The sequence below is a fragment of the Balaenoptera physalus genome (genome assembly GCF_965194825.1).
Source record: "Balaenoptera physalus genome assembly, chromosome: 14".
Lineage (NCBI taxonomy): Eukaryota > Metazoa > Chordata > Mammalia > Artiodactyla > Balaenopteridae > Balaenoptera > Balaenoptera physalus.
This window is the reverse complement of record NC_138893.1, coordinates 50,033,522-50,055,361: the sequence shown is the minus strand read 5'-3', so window position 1 is coordinate 50,055,361 and position 21,840 is coordinate 50,033,522. Positions and strand designations below refer to the sequence as shown.

Below are 21,840 nucleotides of genomic sequence, written 5' to 3'. Positions count from 1 at the left end.
TATGTCTCATCACAGAAAGAATTCAATGAGAGACAAAGTGATAGGTAAGAAGTAGATTTATTTATAGAGAAGACACACTCCACAGACAGAGTGTGGGCCATCTCAGAAGGTGAGAGGCCCTGAAATATGGCTTGATTAGTTTTTATGGGCTGGTTAACTTCATAGGCTAATGCGTGGGAGGATTATTCCAACTATTTCAGGGGAAGGGGCAGGGATTTCCAGGAGTTGGGCTACCGCCCACTTTTTGGCCTTTTATGCTTAGCTTCAGAACTGTTATGGCACTGGTGGGTGTGTCATTTAGCATGCTGATGTATTACAACGAGTGCATAATGAAGCTCAAGGTCTACTGGTAGTTGACTCTTCCACCATCTTGGATCTAGTTAGTTCTAACCATTTTTTGTCATGTCCTGTGGCTATGTCATTCTTTTAAAGGTTGTGCCCTGCCCCCTTCCTTCCTGTTTCACTTAGAACAGGGTCTGGAAGATAAATGGGTTCTATATTATCAGAAAACTGCACAGAGGGCTAGGTTTGGAAGCTTTCAGCAAATAATGTTTCACCTTGGTATAAAACAGTACACTGTTGAATTAAATCTTTTTTTTTTTTTCATACCTTACAGCCCAGTTCTGTATCATAGCAAAGCCTACACTTGGTGCAGGTATTGAGAAAATTTTGCTTTCCCCAACAATGCTATAAGTATGAATGTTTATTTTTCTTTTCTTATCTTCAGAGAAATCATTTAAGTTCTCTGTAGCAAAAATGGAAGAAATGGGCTTATATGCTGGTTTTATTCTGTTAATCCAACAGTTTGTTCTATGTCAGGTTCATTGTGCACAGGTGCTCAACATTGCTGATTGACTAATTGGCAGATATAGACTTAAGTCTAGTCTTTCCTGTTTCCACTACTAGAATTAAAACAATCTTAGTACATTTGCATCTTTCTTGCTTGGGTTTTGCCTTATTGCTTATTTAGGTTTTTGTTTATGTAAAAATTACATATAGTAAAATATACACATCTTGTGTACCCTTAGATGAATTTGACAAATGTATACATTTGTGTAACCTCACTCTCAAGATATAGAGCATTTCCATAATCTGAGAAAGTTCCTTTGTACTCCCTTCCAGTTAGTACCCATATCCCATATGCAATTACTGTTCTGATTTGTCACCGAAGATTAGATTTGCCTGTACCTGAACCTTATATAAATGCAGTCACAGAGTATACATTCACAGAGTATAATACATCGTGTCTGTTCTTTTTTTTTTTTTCTGGCCATGCCACACAGCATGCAGGATCTTAGTTCCCTGACCAGGGATCAAACCCCTGCCCCCTGCAGTGGAAGCACGGAGTCCTAACCACTGGACTGCCAGGGAATTCCCTGTGTCCTCTTGATCAGCATAATGTTTTTGAGATTTATCCATTTTGTTATGTTTATCTGTAACTTATTCTTTTTTATTGCTAAGTAAATTCCATTGCATTAATATACTACAATTTGTTTTTCCATTCATCCATTGGTAGACATTTGGATTGTTCCTATTTTTGTCTACTATGAATAAAGCTACAGTATACAGTTTGTATGTCTTTTTGTGGATATGGATTTTTATTTCTCTTGGCTTAATGCCTCTCGAGTGGAATTGCTGGGTCATAGAGAAAGTGTATTTTTAACTTTAAAAAATATAGTTCAAGTAATTCTTCAAAGTGGTTGTCCCAGTAGGAATACTCATTTCTACTAATATTGCTGAACGTGTTTAAGGAAGTGACTTAGTAATAGTTTCATAGTATTTTTTTCTTTGAAATTATTGCAAATATTTAGCGAATTTGAAGCACCTTCAAAGTAAAAATTCTGTGACAATAGAAAAGGAAGAGCCATAGAGTTGTTGCTGAATATGTTGGATTATCCTCAGTAACTCAGATGGAAATGGCAACATTGGGATGGTTTGATTATTGACATTACAAACCACACATTTTAAACTAGTGACAGGGGGACTTCCCTGGTGGTCCAGTGGTTAAGTCTCCACGCTCCCAGTGCAAGGGACACGGGTTCGATCCCTGGTCAGAGAGCTAGATCCCACATGCTGCAACTAAGAGTTCACATGCCACAACTAAAAGATCCTGCATGCCACAACTGAAGATCCTGCATGCTGCAACTAAGACCCAATGCAGCCAAATAAATAAATATTTTTTAAAAAAACAACTAGTGGTAAAGAAGATGCTGTAAATATTATTTAAATAGATTATTTGAGGACCTGTTTAGTTTGAACGTATTTTCATTTCCATCATTCCATTGTTTTGTCCTGGAAAGTCAATAGGTGATTAAGAGGATTTCTGTTGATTAACAGTGGGTGTATTGTGTGGAATCATTTGTTTTTCCTCAGCAAATGGCAGTCGTAATCTGTACTATTAAATGAGAATGAGCAATAGAAAGTGCTTAAAAATAGCTGAGTAATTCAGATCCTTTATTTTCTTTAGACATTAAAGAAGAAGAGAAATTCTAACAATAAGAATATAGGTTGGGACTTCCCTGGTGGTGCAGTGGTTAAGACTCTGCGCTCCCAACGCAGGGGACCTGGGTTCAATCCCTGGTCAGAGAACTAGATCCCAGAAGCATGCCACAACTAAGAGTTCGCATACCACAACTAAGGAGCCAGCAAGCCACAACTTAGGAGCCTGTGAGCTGCAACTAAGGAGCCCGCGAGCCACGACTAAGGAGCCTGTGAGGTGCAACTAAGGAGCCTGCTGGCCGCAACTAAGGAGCACACGTGCCACAACTAAGGAGGCTGTGAGCTGCAACTAAGACCCGGCACAACCAAATAAATAAATAAATAAATATTTTTTTAAAATGTACTAGTCAATGCCTTAAAAAAAAAAAAAGAATATAGGTGGATTTATATGGCCTTAGAATATTTTAGGTGTCAAGTATAGCTAGTAATTTTAAGGAATTTTTGAGCTTGAATCATATAGTATTTTAATATTAGCTAGGGTCCCTTGTCAAAGGTTGAAATTGTTGAGGATTGACTTCAGGAGAGATTATGTAATATATTTTACTGTTTAAGAATACTTAGATCTCGGGGAACTATATTCAGTATGTGATAAACCATAATGGAAAAGAATATGAAAAATCATATGTATATGTATAACTGAGTCACTTTGCTGTACAGCAGAAATTAACACAACATTGTAAGTCAACTATACTTCAATAAAATTAAAAAAGAAAAATACTTAGAAGTCTACTAAATCTTACCATCTGCTACATGAAATGTTAATGTGGAGCAATACTAGGAAAATTAAGCATTATTCAGAATATATGTATATATACATGTATGGAAGCCTTATTTTACATTTGAGGTTTTAGGGGACTATGGATTATCACACTGAATGTAAATGAACATGTAAAACTTATTACAAAACAATACCTTAAGGAAAATTACCCCATGACAAAAATGCTTACTTATCAAAGTCCTAATTGATCACCCTCCCACTGTATATAAATCATCTCAGTACTGCATAATTTCTATTCAATAAAAAATTCAGTTCCTTTTGAACGCTCCCAAAGACATTCTGTGAAGCCACTGTCACCCTTATACCAAAACCAGACGAAGACACTACCAAAAAAGAAAATTACAGGCCAGTATCTTTGATGAATGTAGACGCAAAAATTCTCAGCAAAATATTAGCAAACCGAAACCAGCAACACATAAAACCATGACCAAGTTGTATTCATCCCAGGGTCACAAGGATGGTTCAACAGTGTCATACTAATCAGTGTCATACACCACATCAACAAACGAAAGGACAGAGACTTCCCTGGTGGTCCAGTGGTTAAGACTCCGTGCTCCCAATGCAGGGGGCCCGGGTCTGATCCCTGGTCAGGGAACTAGGTCCTGCATGCTGCAACTAAGACCTGGCACAGCCAAATAAATAAATAAATAAATATTTAAAAAAAAAACAGAAAGGACAAAAGCCACATGATCATCTCAGTAGACACAGAGCATTTGATAAAATTCAACATCCATTCATGATAAAAACCTTACGAAAATGGGTGTAGAGGGAACATATCTCAACATAATAAAAGCTATTTATGACAAACCCACAGCCAATATAATACTCAATGGTGAAAAGCTGAAAGCCTTCCCACTAAAATCTGGAACAAGACAAGGATGCCCATTCTCACCACTTCTCTTCAACACAGTATTGGAAGTCTTAGCCACAGCCATCAGACAAGAGAAAAAAAAAAAAGGTATTCAAATAGGTAAGGAAGAGCTAAAATTGTCATTATATGCAGATGACATGACACTATATATAGAAAACCCTAAAGACTCCACACAAAAACTACTACAACTGATAAACGAATTCAGCAAGGTAGCAGGATACAAGATTAACACACAGAAATTGGTTGCATTTCTGTACACTAATAATATCAGAAAAGAAATGTAAGCAAACAATCCCTTTTGAAATTACATCAGAAAACAAAACAAACAAACAAAAAAACCTTAGGAATAAATCTCACCAAGGAGGTGAAAAACTTATATGCTGAGAACTACAAAACATTGATAAAGGATATTAAAGATGATTTAAAGAAATGGAAAGATATCCCATACTCTTGGATTAGAAGAATTAATATTTTTAAAATGGCAACATTGCCCAAAGCAATCTACAGATTTAATGTGATCTCTATCAAATTACCCATGATATTTTTCACAGAACTAGAACAAATAATCCTAAAATTTATATGGAACTATAAAAGACCCAGAATTGCCAAAGCAATCCTGAGGAAAAAGAACAAACTAGGAGGCATAACCCTCCCAGACTTCAGACAATACTACAAAGCTACAGTAATCAAAACAGTGTGGTATTGGCATAAGAACAGGCATATGGATTAATGGAACAGAGTAGAGAGCCCAGAAAAAAACCCATACACCTATGGTCAATTAATCTTCAACAAAGGAGGCAAGAATATAAAATGGGAAAAAGTCTCTTCAGCATATGGTGCTGCATGTAAATCAAAGAAGTTAGAACATACCCTCACAACATGTGCAAAAATAAACTCAAAATGGCTTAAAGACTTAAACATGGGACTTCCCAGGTGGTCTAGTGGTTAAGAATCTGCCTTCCAATGCAGGGGACACAGGTTTGATCCCTGGTCAGGGAATTAAGATCCCTGGTCAGGGAATTAAGATCCCACATGCCTCGGGGCAACTAAGCCTGTGCACCACAACTAGAGAACCCGTGTGCCGCAACTACAGAGCCCACGTGCTCTGGACCCCACGTGTGGTAACTACTGAGCCCGCGCGCTCTGGAGCCCACGCACCACAACTAGAGAGTCCGTGCACCGCAACTACTAAGCCCATGCATCCTGGAGCCCACACGCCACAACTAGAGAGAAGCCCATGTGCTGCAACGAAAGATCCCGTATGCTGCAACTAAGACCTGGCGCAGCCAAAAAATAAATAAATAAATAAATAAATAAATGTCTTAAACGTAAGATATGACACCCTACAACTCCTAGAAGTGATCATAGGCAAAACATTCTTTGACATGAATCTTATCTACCAATGTTTTCTTAGGTCAGTCTTCCAATGCAATAGAAATAAAAATAAACAAATGGGACCTAATCAAACTTACAAATTTTTGCACAGCGAAGGAAACTGTAAACAAAATGAAAAGACAACCTGTGGAATGGGAGAAAATATTTGCAAACAATGCAACCAACAAGGGCTTAATTTCCAAAATATACAAACATCTCATACAACTCAACAACAAAAAAACAAACAACCCAATTGAAAAAGGGCAGAAGACCTAAATAGACATTTCTTCAAAGAAGACATACAGATGGCCAATAGGCACCTGAAAAGATGCTCAACAGCGCTAATTATTAAAGAAATGCAAATCAAAACTACAGTGAGGTACCACCTCACGCCAGTCAGAATGGCCATCATTAAAAAGTCTACAAATAACAAATGCTAAGGAGGGTGTGGAGAAAAGGGAATGCTCTTACACTGTTGGTGGGAGTGTATTGGTGCAGCCACTATGGAAAACAGTATGTAGGTTCCTCCAAAAACTAAAAATGGAGTTGCCATATGATCCAGCAATCCCATTCCTGGGCATATACCCAGACAAAGCTGTAATTTGAAAAGATACATGCACCCCTATGTTCATAGGAGCACTATTTACGATAGCCAAGACATGGAAGCAACCTAAATGTCCATTGAGAGATGAATGGATTAAGAAGATGTGGTATATATATATACAATGGAATATTAGCCATCAAAAAGAATGAAATAATGCCATTTGCAGCAACATGGATGGACCTAGAGATTATCATACTAAAGGAAGTAAGTCAGAAAGAGGAAGACAAGTAAATACCATATGATATCACTTACATGTGGAATCTAAAATACGATACCAATCAACATATCTACGAAACAAAAACAAATTCACAGATATAGAGAACAGACTTGTGGTTGCCAAGGGTACGGGAGGGAAGGAATGGGAGTTTGGGATTAGCAGAGGCAAACTATGTATATGGGATGGATAAACTACAAGGTCCTACTGTATAGCACAGGGAACTATATTCAATATCTTGTGACAAACCATAATGGAAAAGAATATGAAAAAAAATATATATATATCTGCATAACTGAGTCACTTTGCTGTACAGAAGAAATAAACACAACATTGTAAATCAAGTACAATAGAATTTTTTTAAAAATTCAGTTCTTTTTTGTGCGTATATTGACATTTGACCTATGTTTATCCTAGCTATACTCCTTACATTAGGAGTTTGCATATAGTGAGAAGTCAAAAATGTTTTTGTTTTGTGTGGGGGGGAAACCCTACATTTTCATCTGCTTATAAAACTAACTTATTGTTTATAGTAGAATATGTAAACTATTTGGTAAATATATAAACAAGAAAGTATCACTCATACTTCTTCTACTTTAAGATAATCATCAATCAGTATGCTAGTTTCCTTCAGTCTAGAATGACTTATCCATTTATGCATGCATGTACACACACAGGCATGCCCAGGCAAATATAATTTTGTTTTAAAATATATTTATTATTACCATTTTATTATAAAATTATAAAATAAAATAAAAATTTAATAATTATAGAAAATACAGAGAAGTAGAAAAAAGGAAATATTTTAAATGTCCTCCCAGATATTACTATTTTATTGATAGTAATACTTTCTGATTTTCAACTTTATTCTGTACTTAATTAAATTCTGTGTTTGTCACCTGGTTACATTGATTTTGGTCACTCTATCCCATGTAATTTTTAGCCATTTCAAATTCACAGTTCTCCAAAGGTGCTGTGTTCTCCCATGCTCTGTGTCTTTGCATATCCTGTTTTCCCTACCTGGAGAATGCTACTGAAAACACCTATCTTCCCTTACCCCCTGCCTCCCACTTTTATCTACCTGGCTAATTAAATTCCACAGTTCGCTCAAGTTGTTTCACCTCTAGGATAAAGGCCCTCACTGATCTTTTCACTCCCCCGCTTTAACGCGTAGTCAGAGCATCTGTACCAACAGCATGCAATAGATACCTCTGTCATAAGCACTGATATGCTTATTGTGATTGCTCAGTTCCTTGAGAGTAGGACTATATTTTGTTTATATTTCCAATGTCAAGCACAGTATCAAGTGCTTGATACAGAGTATGTGCTTTATGAATTTTTGCTGAATGAATGAATGGACTTAGATAATTTGAAGAAAATTATTAAATAACATATATAGGGTGGGAAGACCTATACTCATAAACACAAGTGTTTATGCACATACATATACACAAGTGTTCTGTATTCAGAAAGAAGTCATGATAATTAAACAGTCATTCCAAAGACTACACAGTTACATGGAAAAAAGGAAAACATGCTGAGTCTGATTTATGGGCAATCCTCAAATTTTATACATTTGGCTTTCATACAACTCACACTACGATGATCCCTTCTGAATTGGATTTTGTATGCTGAATTTGGACTCTTGTTGATGAACAAATGCACATTTCAAGCTATTAAATAGTGGCACTGCCAGCCAGCTAACAGTTCAGTTTCAATGATGTCAACGTCTTTATCTTCACAGCAGTGTGTTTGTACAATTATTTGACTTTTATTGCATTTTACCCTTATTCTATACAAGAATAGACACCGGGAAAATTAAAATGATGGTAGTGATAAACTACAGTCTACAGAAAGGATGGAGATCATTAGGGACACTGAAAGTGACCCTTTAGCCTTGATTGGGAACAAAATTAAAGTATATGTGCAAAATGTTGGAAATATATTATTGAAGATCATTTATTAAAAAGAAAGTATAATTATGGATTTTAAAACATTTTAGCTAAAATTGAAACTTATTGTTCAGCTTCTACCCTTTCAACTTTTATGTATATTTAACTAAGAAAAGTTAGAGATGACCTGAATTTGGTGTATTTTACTTTATGCTAGAAATTGTCTTGGAAGAATGACACCATTAGGACTGACTTGTCTTTCAGGATGCCTACTTGGTTGTTCTAAATACTCTGTTTTAAGTTTGGTAATAATAGATTCCTCCATTGCTAAGTATTTTGCCGTGTCTGTGATGCAGGTAATGTTCATTTACAGGCTAATATGCAACATTATCTAATATCTAGATTAAACCAGATCATCTTATTGTGAGAGGATTAGATTTCCTTAAAAATTTTTTTTTGTTGTATTTCCTGATGGATCTGAAAAATTAAACTTTTCACTCCACAAAGAGGGCTTATTGCTTTTATGTTGAATAATGTCAGATTTTACCTAACTGCCCTAACTTAACATGACCCCTAATGGCAGAAGGGAGAGTATAGGTACCCCCGGGTGCCTGGAGTTACCCCAGTATAAGAAGCACAGACCGGAAAAATCAAATTGATGAAAACTTTAAGGGTGGTGGGAGCCTCTGTGGATGTACTGTCCTTACCAGAGAAATTCTTCCTATGGGCAGTTAAGACTCACCTGTATCCTCTGGAGAGGTACATATTACTTTATTTATATTCCAAGATTACCTTCTTGTTATTGCCATCTGTGTGCTGAGTAGAGGCCAGAGTACCACAGGAGTTCTTTATGTGCTATTCAGGAATCATTGTTGGTTGTTTTGTGACTGCCACAGCTATTTGTACCTTCTTTCACTATTGTGCTGTTTTATGTGGTAGTGTTTTATTGTCTTGCTGTCCTTCCTTGTGTTAGTTTTTAGACTTGGTATTTTATGTGGACTGTCAGGATACGGAATCTTGGTAGACAGGCAGCATTTAGGAAACTCTTTGTCATTTTTCATGATGAGAGAAACCCAGGTTATTTATGTAGGCCTCATTGGGAAAAAAAAAAAAAAAAGACCAATCTCTTGACTGTTTAGCTGCTTAGGCCTCTGAGAATTGCAGTACTTTACCATTGGGGGGCGATACTCATGAGTTCTGTTTTTCCTAAGAGTGATGTTGAATAGCTGTGAGCTTTTCTATATTCTCTGGCCCAGTCCTCTGAAAACCAAGTCTATATTTTGAAATAGTTATTTGGGCCTAAGATGTAGTACATCATCATGAAACGGGATTTTGCAGTGTACTTTTTCCCTGCTGGGTTGTCTGTCACCTGTGTTTTAAAATTCTCAGGTGTACCATTCAAATTCTCGAGACCTTTGTTGCAAACCTAGTATCTATGGCTTGGTATGAATTAAATTGGAATTCTGTACCCAGTAAAATTGACATAAAAAGAGTAAATTCATTTTTATATATGATCCTTTAGCAAAAAGTTCACATCTTAGCCTGATTTGGTCTAATTTTTTTGTGTTAAAGATCGTAAACAGAAGAGAAGGTATACAAGGATAAGTACTCGTTTTATCTTTTTGTGTTTCACACACACAAATATATATTGCAGTATTTAAAACTAGTTTATGCACAGCTTTTGTATATGAACATGAGAAACACGGCTTGCATGAGCCGTGTTTTGGGGAGTGCCTGTTTCTTTACTGGTAATAAAACGAAAGGGAAATTTCTAGTATAATATTAGTATATTTCCCCTAGATTTTTACATTGTCAGGTCATTAATTTTTTTTAAGCATTTCAGTTGTAGCATAGTGCAGTCCTTTGGGGAGAGTTGGTAAAATGAGGATAAAATGGGTACAGGATTCCAACAGCTTGAAAATAACACAGTATTTGACCAAAATCTCTTTTGTATTCCCTACTCTGGTTCTATTCCAGTAGTCTTGGAAATGTGCCTACAGACTATTTACAGTGAGATTATAAAACTGAATCATGATTTTGGTGAATAGAAGCCAGAGCATGTGGCTCCAGCACCCCAGCTGGCAGTAAGCTCTCCCTAGGTTTATGAATGTAGTTAGATGGCCCCCAACTGTTTACAAGACAGCAGAGGTGAGATCTTTGATTGACAAGTCAGAAATGCATTAGATCATTCTCTCTGCCAGTCTCTGGTTCACGCTGTTAAAAATGTCAGCCTCCAAGTTTGAATGGCAGCCTGAGGGCCTTAGAAGCTTTTTGTTTTCTGAGATGGAAACACAAATTGGATGTGTGCCTGAGCGCTTCATCCTGGGCTGTAATTTCATCTTTTAGCTAAGAACCACAAGGTACACGAGCAAAGCACCCTGTAAACAATAATACTGTGGAAAAAAAATAAACAAGGTCGTGTTTCTGGTACGTTGATCCGATGGTGTCCTGACCTCTATCACGTTGAACATCTCCACTCTGATTGCTGTTCCCTTTGGCATTACAATGAGAGAAAGAGAGACTGACATAGGAGGAAAAGATTTAAAGTTGCAGTGTTGTTGCACATTCCTTGTATTGGCTATGAAATATTGAACTGTCAGAATGTGACACTTGGTTTTTTAAGCAACCTTTCTTGTTTGAGGTGTTTGCAGTTCATTCCTTTGTCCCCCATTTGTCTGCTTTCATTGATAAGGTTGGAAGTAGTTGCCTTAAATGCATGAAAAGGGACAATGTTAAAGAGAAGTGGTGCTGATGGAGCCAACAAATAAACTTAATACTGGAACATAAATGCAGGCTGTGAGGCGTGGGCAAAAGGAGACTAAAGCTGGGTTAGTAAACTAATATTGGGGTTTATGGAATACATTCTGTTCTAAGGAGGAATCAGCTTAGGTCCTGATTCTGTTTTTGTGGAGGCAGGAAGTTGGGAAGGCGGTAGTGGGTAAGGATAGGAAATGGAGTGACATAGTTTGTTAAACTGATAGCCTTCTATATGGTAGTATTGCAAGTCAAATAAAAATTAACCCAACCATGTTATTTATTCCTCTAATTATCCACAGTTTTGGCAAGTGGTTCATTAAGCCTTAAACGTTTGGCAAGAAAAAAATACCTTTTTTTAAAAAAAGTGCAGAATTCATATTTATAGTAAGAAGGTTGATGAATAGATAATATGTAAGAACCATTATGTTTGTATTAGTACAGCTTAATGGCACGTGAATAGAAAATTTTTGTTGAAAAAGCCAAATCATAAATTTCTTGGAAAATATATTCTAGTAATAGAATGAGTTTTCTATTGCTATTTAAGTTGCAGTATATCTTTTTTTTTTAATAATTATCTCCTTTTTTTAAAAATAAATTTATTTATTTTTATTTATTTATTTTTGGCTGTGTTGGGTCTTCGTTTCTGTGCGAGGGCTTTCTCTAGTTGCGGCAAGTGGGGGCCGCTCTTCATCGCGGTGCGCGGGCCTCTCACTATCGTGGCCTCTCTTGTTGCGGAGCACAGGCTCCAGACGCGCAGGCTCAGTAGTTGTGGCACACGGGCCCAGTTGCCCCGCGGCATGTGGGATCTTCCCAGACTGGGGCTTGGACCCGTGTCCCCTGCATTGGCAGGCAGATTCTCAACCACTGTGCCACCAGGGAAGCCCCTAAGTTGCAGTGTATCTTAAAACAACATATTTTATAGAAAAAAAAATTTTTTTTCGTTCTAAGGAAACAGCTCTATTGTCAGATATGTGCTTTTATCTTAATTCATTTTGGGGGCCTAGACCTTACAAGTAAAGTTTTAAGTGAGAATGACCTTTTGGAATTCTTCTGGAGTATGAAAAAGTAGGAGTTCGTGTTGAAAGTACTTGAATTAACTCTTATTGATGCTTTTAAAGCACAGCTGTTTAGCTTAGTCTTCTCCCTCTGCAAATGTGAAAGGCAGGAGCTATTCTCTATCATGAATACATAGTGAAATGCACTGGAAAAATGGTGGTAATCATTCCTGACATTTCTTAATTCCCTGCTTTGAGGGCATGCTAGAAAGAGGAGATGGTATTTGTAAAATAATGTCCTGCTCCCTTGTACCCAGAATTATGTCCTCACTTACCAAGTACAGCACAGAGAAAGCAAGGCAAAAAGGGAGGGATATTGAGAATTACTTACTGTTGTTTTAAGTATTGCTCTATATTTTTAAAGCATAAATATTGATGTAGATTTGCATTTAAGCTATGAGAACCCAGTGTCTTGACTCAGTGGGGGAGTTTTCAAAAATCATTCTTCTAAAATTGATTTCTCATTGGCTGATATCCTGAGGATAAGTGAAACCAAACCATTCTTTTCAATCTTGGAAGAACAAGAGGAGTGCAAGTGCTTATCTAAGAAATAAGACTAGAAATATCTACATTTATGGGACCTCCTAAATCTTAAAACAGAGAAACTACAAATTTTCTTCTTCCCTTGGTGTATTATCATGCAGCAATCACTATGAAAATGCCTCACAGCCCATGGGCTTTTATACAGCCACTCCTCCATAATAATGATTAGCTTTATTACTTAAAGTCCGGGCTTGCCTTATAAGCAAAAATCAGTATATTCATAGAACCATAGAATTTCAGTGTTGGAAATGATGTCAGAAGGCCATCTAGTTATATATAGGAATCCTTTATGAAGTGTTTTTGGCAAGGGGTCATCTAATCTCTGCCTGATCACTACCATTACTGGCAAGCTGAACTTCTTGAGGCATCTTGCTTTCTTCTTCACTGTTGATTCTGTTAGAAAATTTTCTCTCAAGGAGTCAAACTTCTTATTCACCTACCTTTTGTGGTAATACAAAGTAATTGTTTTCTTTTTCATGTATTTATATGTTTGAGGATAGCTATCATGTTGCTTATATTTGCTGTGCCCAGAGTGAATATTCCTGGTTCTGTTAGTATTTCTTTGGAAAATGCTAATAATCATTCCTGTCATTTTCATAACCCTGTATTTTGATGGAGGGTGTTAATCATTGTGATTGTCCCTCCTTATGAATGCATTCCATCTTGGCAGTGTCCTCGTTACAGTGTGGCATGCATAACTAGAGGCAGTGCTGCAAAAGTGTAGAATACAGTGACACATCTTGTTTTGAACATAATTTGGGTTATATAATTTAATTACTGCAGCCTAAAATTGAATATATTTCTTTGGTGTAGATGATGGAAAAATCTCTAAGAACTTAGCCTGAGTGTGTTTCTTCACCTTTTCTTTGAAGTCAGAAAGGCATATGTAAGTACTTTGATAAATGATGTAATGTAGTGGCATATTTGAGTGGTACAGGTATTTTAAACCTAGCTCCAGTTCTTGAAGATGGTGAACATCTGCTTAGAGGTATTGTAGAGCTCCACAATGCACTAATTGAATTACTCTTTTCTGGAGTTGCCGACTGCACTAATTGAATTAGAATCAGTGTGTGTGTGTGTGTGTGTGTGTGTAACTGAGATAATTCCAACCTTAATGGGAGAGACTGTGGGAGATATGAATGATGGTGTGTACTGTGCTGCTATCTAATGGCAGCGCGTGGAAGTACTGCCTGGTCTCCAGGGAAGACAGAATGTAGTCATCTGATCTAGTGTGACCTTAGTCTAACCCCATCCAGTTTAGTTCAAAAGGGCTCAGGATGTATTTTTGTAGTTCTAAATCTAAGAAGAAAGAATGTGATTAATTTACCTATTAAGAATTAAGATATGTTTTATTAGGCATAAAGTTTTTTACAAAGTATTGTCTCAAATATTCAACTGAATTAAAAACTTCTAGCTTCTAATATCAGTATAATTGGTGAAAACAAATCCAAATGTACTGAGTCAATGGGTCATGTTCTTTTTCATTTTGCCTTTCATATGACATAAATGTAAAAAAGAATTACCTTTTAAAAATTCTTAGCATAACAGAAAGTAATGATATAGGGCTTGTGTTCTTAAATAAAATTTCTTTCTGGTTGTCAAAATACTGAGAGTCAGTCAATTTAAGGGTGTTATCAAATTTTACTATACATAATTATGCTTATATAAAATTTTTAAATTATTATAGGAAATATTTTAATTATAGCAGTCTCAGAGCAAGTTTTACAGATTTCTGCTGCTCTAGTTAATTGTTTAAAATTTAACTTTATCACAAATTTGGTCAAGTTTGAAATTCTCTGAAGTGAAATAGGTAATTCTTCCTTTTCTAAAAAAAAAGAACCCATTAATCACAATTTAATGATTTTTGTAAAACATGAAAATATAATTCTGTACAACTTTAAAAGCAAATACACTGAGGACAACTCAGCGAGCATGAACTGTATTTTGACTCAGTATAACTCTAGGCATTCTAACTTATAAAATAACCCTTAACAGAAAAATACACATGTATAATCACTTGATTTATAGAGTGTGTATGTGGACCTGTAATACCACTTTAACAATAGAAAAGTGCTATTGGATACCTTTCTTATATAAAAGTTTCAATCTCTTATATATGGTCTTCATTATTAAAATAAAAAGTAAGTTTTAACATTCCAATATTTTATAGGCTAATTTGGTTTTTATTGTAGGATTGAGCTACTTAGGTTTCAGAGCTATACAAATAGCATTGATTAATAGGACTAAAACAGGGGCTTCCCTGGTGGTGCAGTGGTTAAGAATCCGCCTGCCAATGCAGGGGACACGGGTTCAAGCCCTGGTCTGGGAAGATCCCACAAGCTGCGGAGCAACTATGCCCGTGCGCCACAGCTACTGAGCCTGTGCACCACAACTGCTGAGCCCGAGTGCCACAACTACTGAAGCCCGCACATCTAGAGCCTTTGCTTTGCAACAAGAGAAGCTACTGCAATGAGAAGCCCGTGCACCGCAACGAAGAGTAGCTCCTGCTCACCGCAACTAGAGAAAGCCCGTGTGCAGCAACGAAGACCCAGTGCAGCCAAAAATAAAAGATAAAATAAATCAAAAAATTTTAAATGACTAAAATATATGATATGCACTCTTTATATCTGCTTTCAAGGGCATTTTACTGATTTAGAAAATGTATTTTGACACCATGTAGATCTAAAGCTTTACAAATAACATTGCCATTCACAACTAGCCACAACTCAATTTAATTCATGTATAGAGTACCTTCTGTGTGCCAGGTACTGTACAAAGTACTGGGCATAAATTAAGATTCAGACCCTGTCCTCAAGGAGATTATAGTTATTTATTAGACATTTATTGAGAACTTATGTACCAGGCACTATGCAGATAATTTGAGGGACTACTGCTGTGAATAACCATTAGTTTCGTGTATTTTTCCCATTCATTGAGCTAGAGGTCTGGCTTAGTAGCAGGTCTAAGGAAGCAGTATACTTATTTTCGTATCAGATATAGCTCATCTCAGCAAAAAGAGTGATCTTAAATGGTTTTCCCTTCTGCCTTTACATACCTTCTAAGGGAGCAGTGATGGGTTTTTTTTTTTTTAATTAATTTATTTATGGCTGTGTTGGGTCTTCGTTTCTGTGCGATGGCTTTCTCCAGTTGTGGCAAGCGGGGGCCACTCTTCATCGCGGTGCGCGGGCCTCTCACTATTGCAGCCTCTCTTGTTGAGGAGCACAGGCTCCAGACGCGCAGGCTCAGTAATTATGGCTCATGGGCCTAGTTGCTCCGCGGCATGTGGGATCTTCCCAGAACAGGGCTCGAACCCGTGTCGCCTGCATTGGCAGGCAGATTCTCAACCACTGCGCCACCAGGGAAGCCCAGCAGTAATGTTTTTGATAGCTTTACATGTAGCTTTAAAAAGAGATGGGTAACATTTATTACAGTGCCTCCTGCTGGTAAATCATAGATTTTAAACCCTGTTGTCTCCAGAATTTGTAGTGCCCACTTGTGGTTTGGTAGTTACTTCAGGTTTTCTTCTAAGGCTATGAGTGGGAAAGAGTCTACTGCATACACGGTATAAAGTACTTCTTTAAACCATCTATTTCTAGAACTTAAATTGTCCTGGGACCAGCTCTTGATATAAAAATTCATAGAAACCTGTTTTTCACAGAGTGTGGTAACTCCTTGCCATAGTGCTGTAGTGTTAAAATTCACATTGGCCAGGTTGTTCTGTAAATTAAACACTGACAGCTGCCCTCAGGGGAACAGCCAATGTATTTATGATGATGTGCTGATTACACAAAATACACTGCAAGCAGAAAACAGCTGCAGAGAACAAACCTCTTAAAAAGAATACAATTACAAATAGCACCCTCAGTATTTCTAGTGGTGAGTGTAGAATATAGCATGCTAATGCAGGTTTCTTACTTAGTCTGCCTGAAAACAAAATATCTGAAGGAGATAAGTTAAATTATTGTTGGTTGCACGTGTGCCCACATTAGCAATGAACAAATTTTGTTTCTGAAGAGCATAGCTATGAGTGCACCAATATAAGGTGTGGAGTCATTTTAACCCCCCCCCCACACCTTTTTTTGTTAGTAGGCTTTATTGGTGCCTTTCTCATATATAGTAGGGCATGGCCTTATGTCGATAAGGGTTTGGACATTTGAAGGATATTACACAATTGAGCAGGAGAGTATCAAAAATTGTGTTTAAAAAAATTCAGTAGGAATTCCATATGTTAGGGCTTGGATATCAACATTTTGTTTGGGACTTCCCTGGTGGCGCAGTGGTTAAGAATCTGCCTGCCAACTCAGGGGACACAGGTTCGAGCCCTGGTCCGGGAAGATCCCACATGCCGTGGAGCAACTGAGCCCGCGTGTCACAACTACTGAGCCTGTGCTCTAGAGCCCGTGTCACAACTACTGAGCCTGTACAGGCTCTAGAGCCCGTGAGCCACAACTACTGAGCCCACGTGACACAACTACTGAAGCCCATGCACCTAGAGCCCGTGCTCCACAACAAGAGAAGCCACCGCAGTGAGAAGACCGTGCACCACAAAGAAGAGTAGCCCCCGCTCGCCGCAACTAGAGAAAGCCCACGTGCAGCAACAAAAGACCCAACGCAGCCAAAAATAAATAAATTAATTAATTAAATTTAAAAAAAAAGACAAAACATTTTGTTTGCAGATACACCTCTATACATTCATTGTTATAATGGCTTTGAAGACGTTTGCCCTTGGAATTAATAAAAGGAGTCACAACTCTGTATCTATGGTAAGGTCTCTGATTTCTTAGATTCTGTTTTTCAAGAATTTGGTGTTTTAGGACACTGTAATAGCTGGGCGATTACATATTTTTAGGAGAATCAATTCTCAGGTATGTCCCCTTTCATCCCTGCATGTTCCTGGTCATGTGCAGACAGGTGAGATCAGAAAAAAATTTAGTTTTCCTTGTTTGAGATTCTCTCTGTTACAGTTTAGGGTCTGTATCTATAAAATATTTCAACCGCTGAGCATGCTAGCTTCTGTTTAAATCAGTAGAAAATATGTTGATCTTCCAAGACATGGATTTACTCAAGCCAGTGGTAAGGTGTAGCAGGGGGATATAGTTATTGGAAACAGTTCACTTCACCCGCCTGAAACTAAGAATCAACTCTTCAGTATATGGATCACTGGTATGTAATAATCGACTGTTATTGGTCTGTCTGTTGGTCTCTTTTTAAATCAGTTTGGAACCTCCTGGAGTTATTTTCTTGCTCTGCTGACATCAATCCCATGTGGCAGAGGAGTTGTGTATAACCACTTTGGTTTAATCAATACAATAATTGATAAACCAGATAAGATTTAAACTGATTATAGCCCCAACAGAATTCCCCAGAGGCCTTGGACTCTCTTAATTTTGACATGTGTGTTTTGTACCCTGAGGATGAAGTGCAGTTTGAATTATCTGTTTTTATTTGCTTAATGATGGGGAGGGTGTTAAAGTCAAATGTTTAATTAACCCAGCAATGGGCTGCGTTGTCACTTACACACAGCTGATTGAGATATCTCATGGAGAATAGTGAATAGGAATGATAATGTGGCACTGGGACGGAAGATTGCTTTTTCAATCTATTTGCTGGGTCACTGCTTTGAATGTCTTATTGGATGAAAGGCATTCAGCCTGGAGAAAAAATTCAGCATTTAAGTACATTTTGTTCTCTTCTCCCTCTCTAAATGCCCCCCCCCCCGCCCCCGCCAGAAGTTAACTAAAACAGATGTGTTCTAGGTTTAATAAGCCATTCATGTACTAGTAAGAGACCAGGGTAGTCAGTAGCCTAAAGCTACATAATTTCCTGTGGAACAGAAAAATCCTAGTAGCCTCCAAGGTATTCTAAATGTGAGCAGCTCTTTTGTCCCTCACATCCCTTGTCCCTTGCCATTATTGTGGAGTTGTCTTTGGTTCCTTGTCTCTTGCCTCTTTCTGCAGTGTTTGCTTGATGTGCAGCTACCTCTAGGGCCACAGGCAGACCTTTTTCTCCTACAGAAGCATATTCTCCAGTACATTTTTGCCATTTCATGCAGCTGGCTTCTATTTGGTTGTATTTCTGATCAAATATTATAGTGAGATTGTCGAACTATTTAAAGAGATGAAAATGTGAAGCATATAGATTCTTGCTCCCTTTGCCACTGCTATTATAAAACAGTTGGTTCCATGTATATTTTATTTTGTTCAGAAGCAGTTTGTTTTCTGTATGAACTAAAATCTAGGCCAGGAAAGATTCTAATAGCCCACATATCAAAAATGCAATTCAGGCAACTGGAGTTTTAATGACTTACTACCCACAAAAAATTCCTTACTAGCTTTATAATCAATGTAAAAGTCTTTGGAGGCATATGAGCAAAACTTAAAAAATTTTTTGTCATGACTTTCCTTTTTTGTAGTTCTTATGCTTCTTCCTTTTATCTCCCAAAGATCTAAGCCAGGAATTCACTAATTTTTTTTCTTTGCTTTAGTCATTTGTATTCCAGAGAGCACAATAGGGAGAAGGATACAAGATTGATTTTTGTGTGTGTGTCCTCTTGAAAGCATAGTCTGGGGCATGACTACTTGTGGGGGGTGGGTGTGGATTTACAAAGCAACAGAAGCATATAGCTAGTTTTCAGGCACAGGTTGGACTTTTGCAGGTCAAGGCAGACCAGACGAGTAGCTTATCTTGAGGGACGCAAGTAATAGACGAAATATAGAGCAGCTATTTCAGGAATCATGTAGGTCATTTAATTATCCATTATGATTGAGTGGCTAATGCTCTTTTGGCAATTACATGACCTCTGTTATTCTTGAAACCTTTCCAGGCCCCCGTGGGTCAAATGACCCACCAGTCAGTGCTTGCAGACTTTATTCCACTCAAAAGGAAAGGAGATGCTGGGCGCTACTGGCATTTAGAAATGGCTGTGCTTTCTTTACCAACCACTACCCAGAATATCCTTTGTACAGCAGTCAGTGATAGGCAGCTGGTTTTGAAGTCTACCGTTCCTTCCTCGTATGCAGGAGCACGAGGTATATCGGTTTCCACAAGAGGGAATTGTGGCAAACAAACTTTACTACCAAAGTTGGCTATTATGGTATTCACAGTTTCTGTACTGCAAAGAACAAGTACTGTGGTATTAAAACTAATGTTTGATATCTCTCAAACCAATCATTCATTATCAAACTCTGAAGTTAGTGATTTTTTCATTCCATACTCAACAAAATAGCATTGACGATACTAATAACAGATTTTTTTAAAGAGATCATTGATTAATTTAGCACAATCTGAATTGGTTAATCATTATTTATTCAACTAAATAAAATTAAATAATCATGCTTATATGTGGAATCTAAAAAAAATGATGCAGATGAACTTATTTACAAAACAGAAGTAGACTCACAGATATAGAAAGCAAACTTACGGTTACCAAAGGGGAAAGGGGGTGTGATAAATTAGGAGTTTGGGATTAACAGATACATACTACTATATATAAAATAAAATGTCTGTATATAAAATAGACAAGGATCTACTGTATAGCACAGGGAACTATAATATCTTATAATAACCTATAATGGAAAATAATCTGAAAAAGAATATATATATATATATATATATATAGCTATATCTGAATAACTTTACTGTACATATATAACTATATCTGAATAACTTTACTGTACAATAACTTTACTGTAGAAACTAACACAACATTGTAAATCAACTACACTTCAATTTAAAAAAATCATGCTTAAATAATTATCTGATTTTAAAAAAGCCACTTTAAAATTGAGATGCTGATCCAAGACAGAATAATTCTGCAACATTTAGATGAATGTTTCTGACTTTTTTTTCTTTAATCAATAAAGGATCATTAATATTTCTAAAGAAAATTCTTTACTCCTGCTAAATGATAGTGAAACTTTTGCTTTTTATAATTATAGTGACTTATCGAGTAATTCTGAGAAAAGAAAATAATGTAGGTTTCTTGTGATTCTTTAGATTAAGAACAGTTATGGCGTGGAAAGTAATGACCACAATCAAACTATTTATAGGGTTTGTTGGAAATGTACAAACAAAATTCTGTATACTTAGCAAAATGGAAGATTACCATTCTCTAGCGGTCCAATAATTTAAAACCACAGGCTTAAGAGAAATAATTTTGTTAGAATAATGCACAAACATATCCTTTAAGTAGAGACCATTTGCATTGTTACAGGAAAAATAATCTATTGGAGAAAAAGAAAAATCTTTTTAAATTTGTTACTTACACATCAAAGAGCATTGTTAACAACAACAACCCTACAAGGTTGTTTGTCCCTGGGGTAGTAAAATTAGCTATCTTTCCAAATAAATTTATCAGACCACTCTTGGTAGAACTCAAAGTTGATCTGTTTTCTTTTTTTAAAAATTCTGTTGTTTCGTAATATTAACAAATGAAAAATTGAAGACATGAATTGATGTTTATAACCTTTGACCCTTCAGAAATGGAAGCCTTCTCACTTAAATTTTAAATCCTTTAGGCCAGTACTGCCTTGGTATCTGGCTACTTAGAGACCTGTGAGAATGTAGTCAGTGTGAATTATATTAGTTGTTTTCTGTTTAAAAACATATTTTCCCTCATTATATATAAATATATATATATATATATATATATATATTTTAAAATTTCTGTAGTGGAGATGAGCAGAAAATGAGAAAGCAGAATTTACACTAAAAGCAAAAGTTAGAGCTTAAACTCAAGTATCCTGAATGAGTATAATTTGTCTACTGGGCACTTTAAGAGGAAAGCAAGGACTATAAAGCAAAGTGTGATGTTTGATTTCTTATCGGTAAGTTGCTATTCTTTAAGGCATACCCTTCAAGACCTGTGTTGGACTGTGTTATTCACCCTTGGAAACCAAAAATCTATATAAGTAAATGAGTGGAGACGGTATTTGTAATTTTAAAGACCTGAAAATTCATTAAGAGTTCGTATAATTAGTGGAAAAGTCCACAGGATAATAAGCCCACAGAAGAATAATTTCTTAATAATAATAAGGAAGAAAGAGAGTGATTAAATAAGGGATAGTGCACAATAGAAATATACACCTAAATACACATCTTAACCTAACCCAATCCAATTTCCACAAATTTACTTATTTACTTGGGATGATTTTATTTTCATTCCAAATGGATAGATTTGGGGATAAGTTTATCAACTGTAAAGGAGCCCTAAATTTCTTCCTCAATATTGTTGAATTGTAATAAAATGGGAGCA

At 36.7% G+C, this 21,840-nt stretch overlaps 1 protein-coding gene across 13 annotated transcripts in view; it reads left to right on the top strand.

The window, feature by feature from the left end:
* The window catches only part of BTRC (beta-transducin repeat containing E3 ubiquitin protein ligase), a 182,516-nt gene that overhangs the window by 65,068 nt on the left and 95,608 nt on the right, over window positions 1-21,840 (top strand). Inside the window, exon 3 of one of the 13 annotated variants that reach the window (XM_082425194.1) lies at window positions 17,264-17,350. The exons of 11 other annotated variants lie outside the window; for them this stretch is intronic. In XM_082425194.1, the coding sequence (XP_082281320.1) occupies window positions 17,264-17,350 (87 nt within the window). Of the gene's footprint in view, window positions 1-13,451; window positions 13,474-17,263; window positions 17,351-21,840 lie in introns of those variants that run through there. One more of the 13 variants, XM_082425191.1, reaches the window with a different exon arrangement.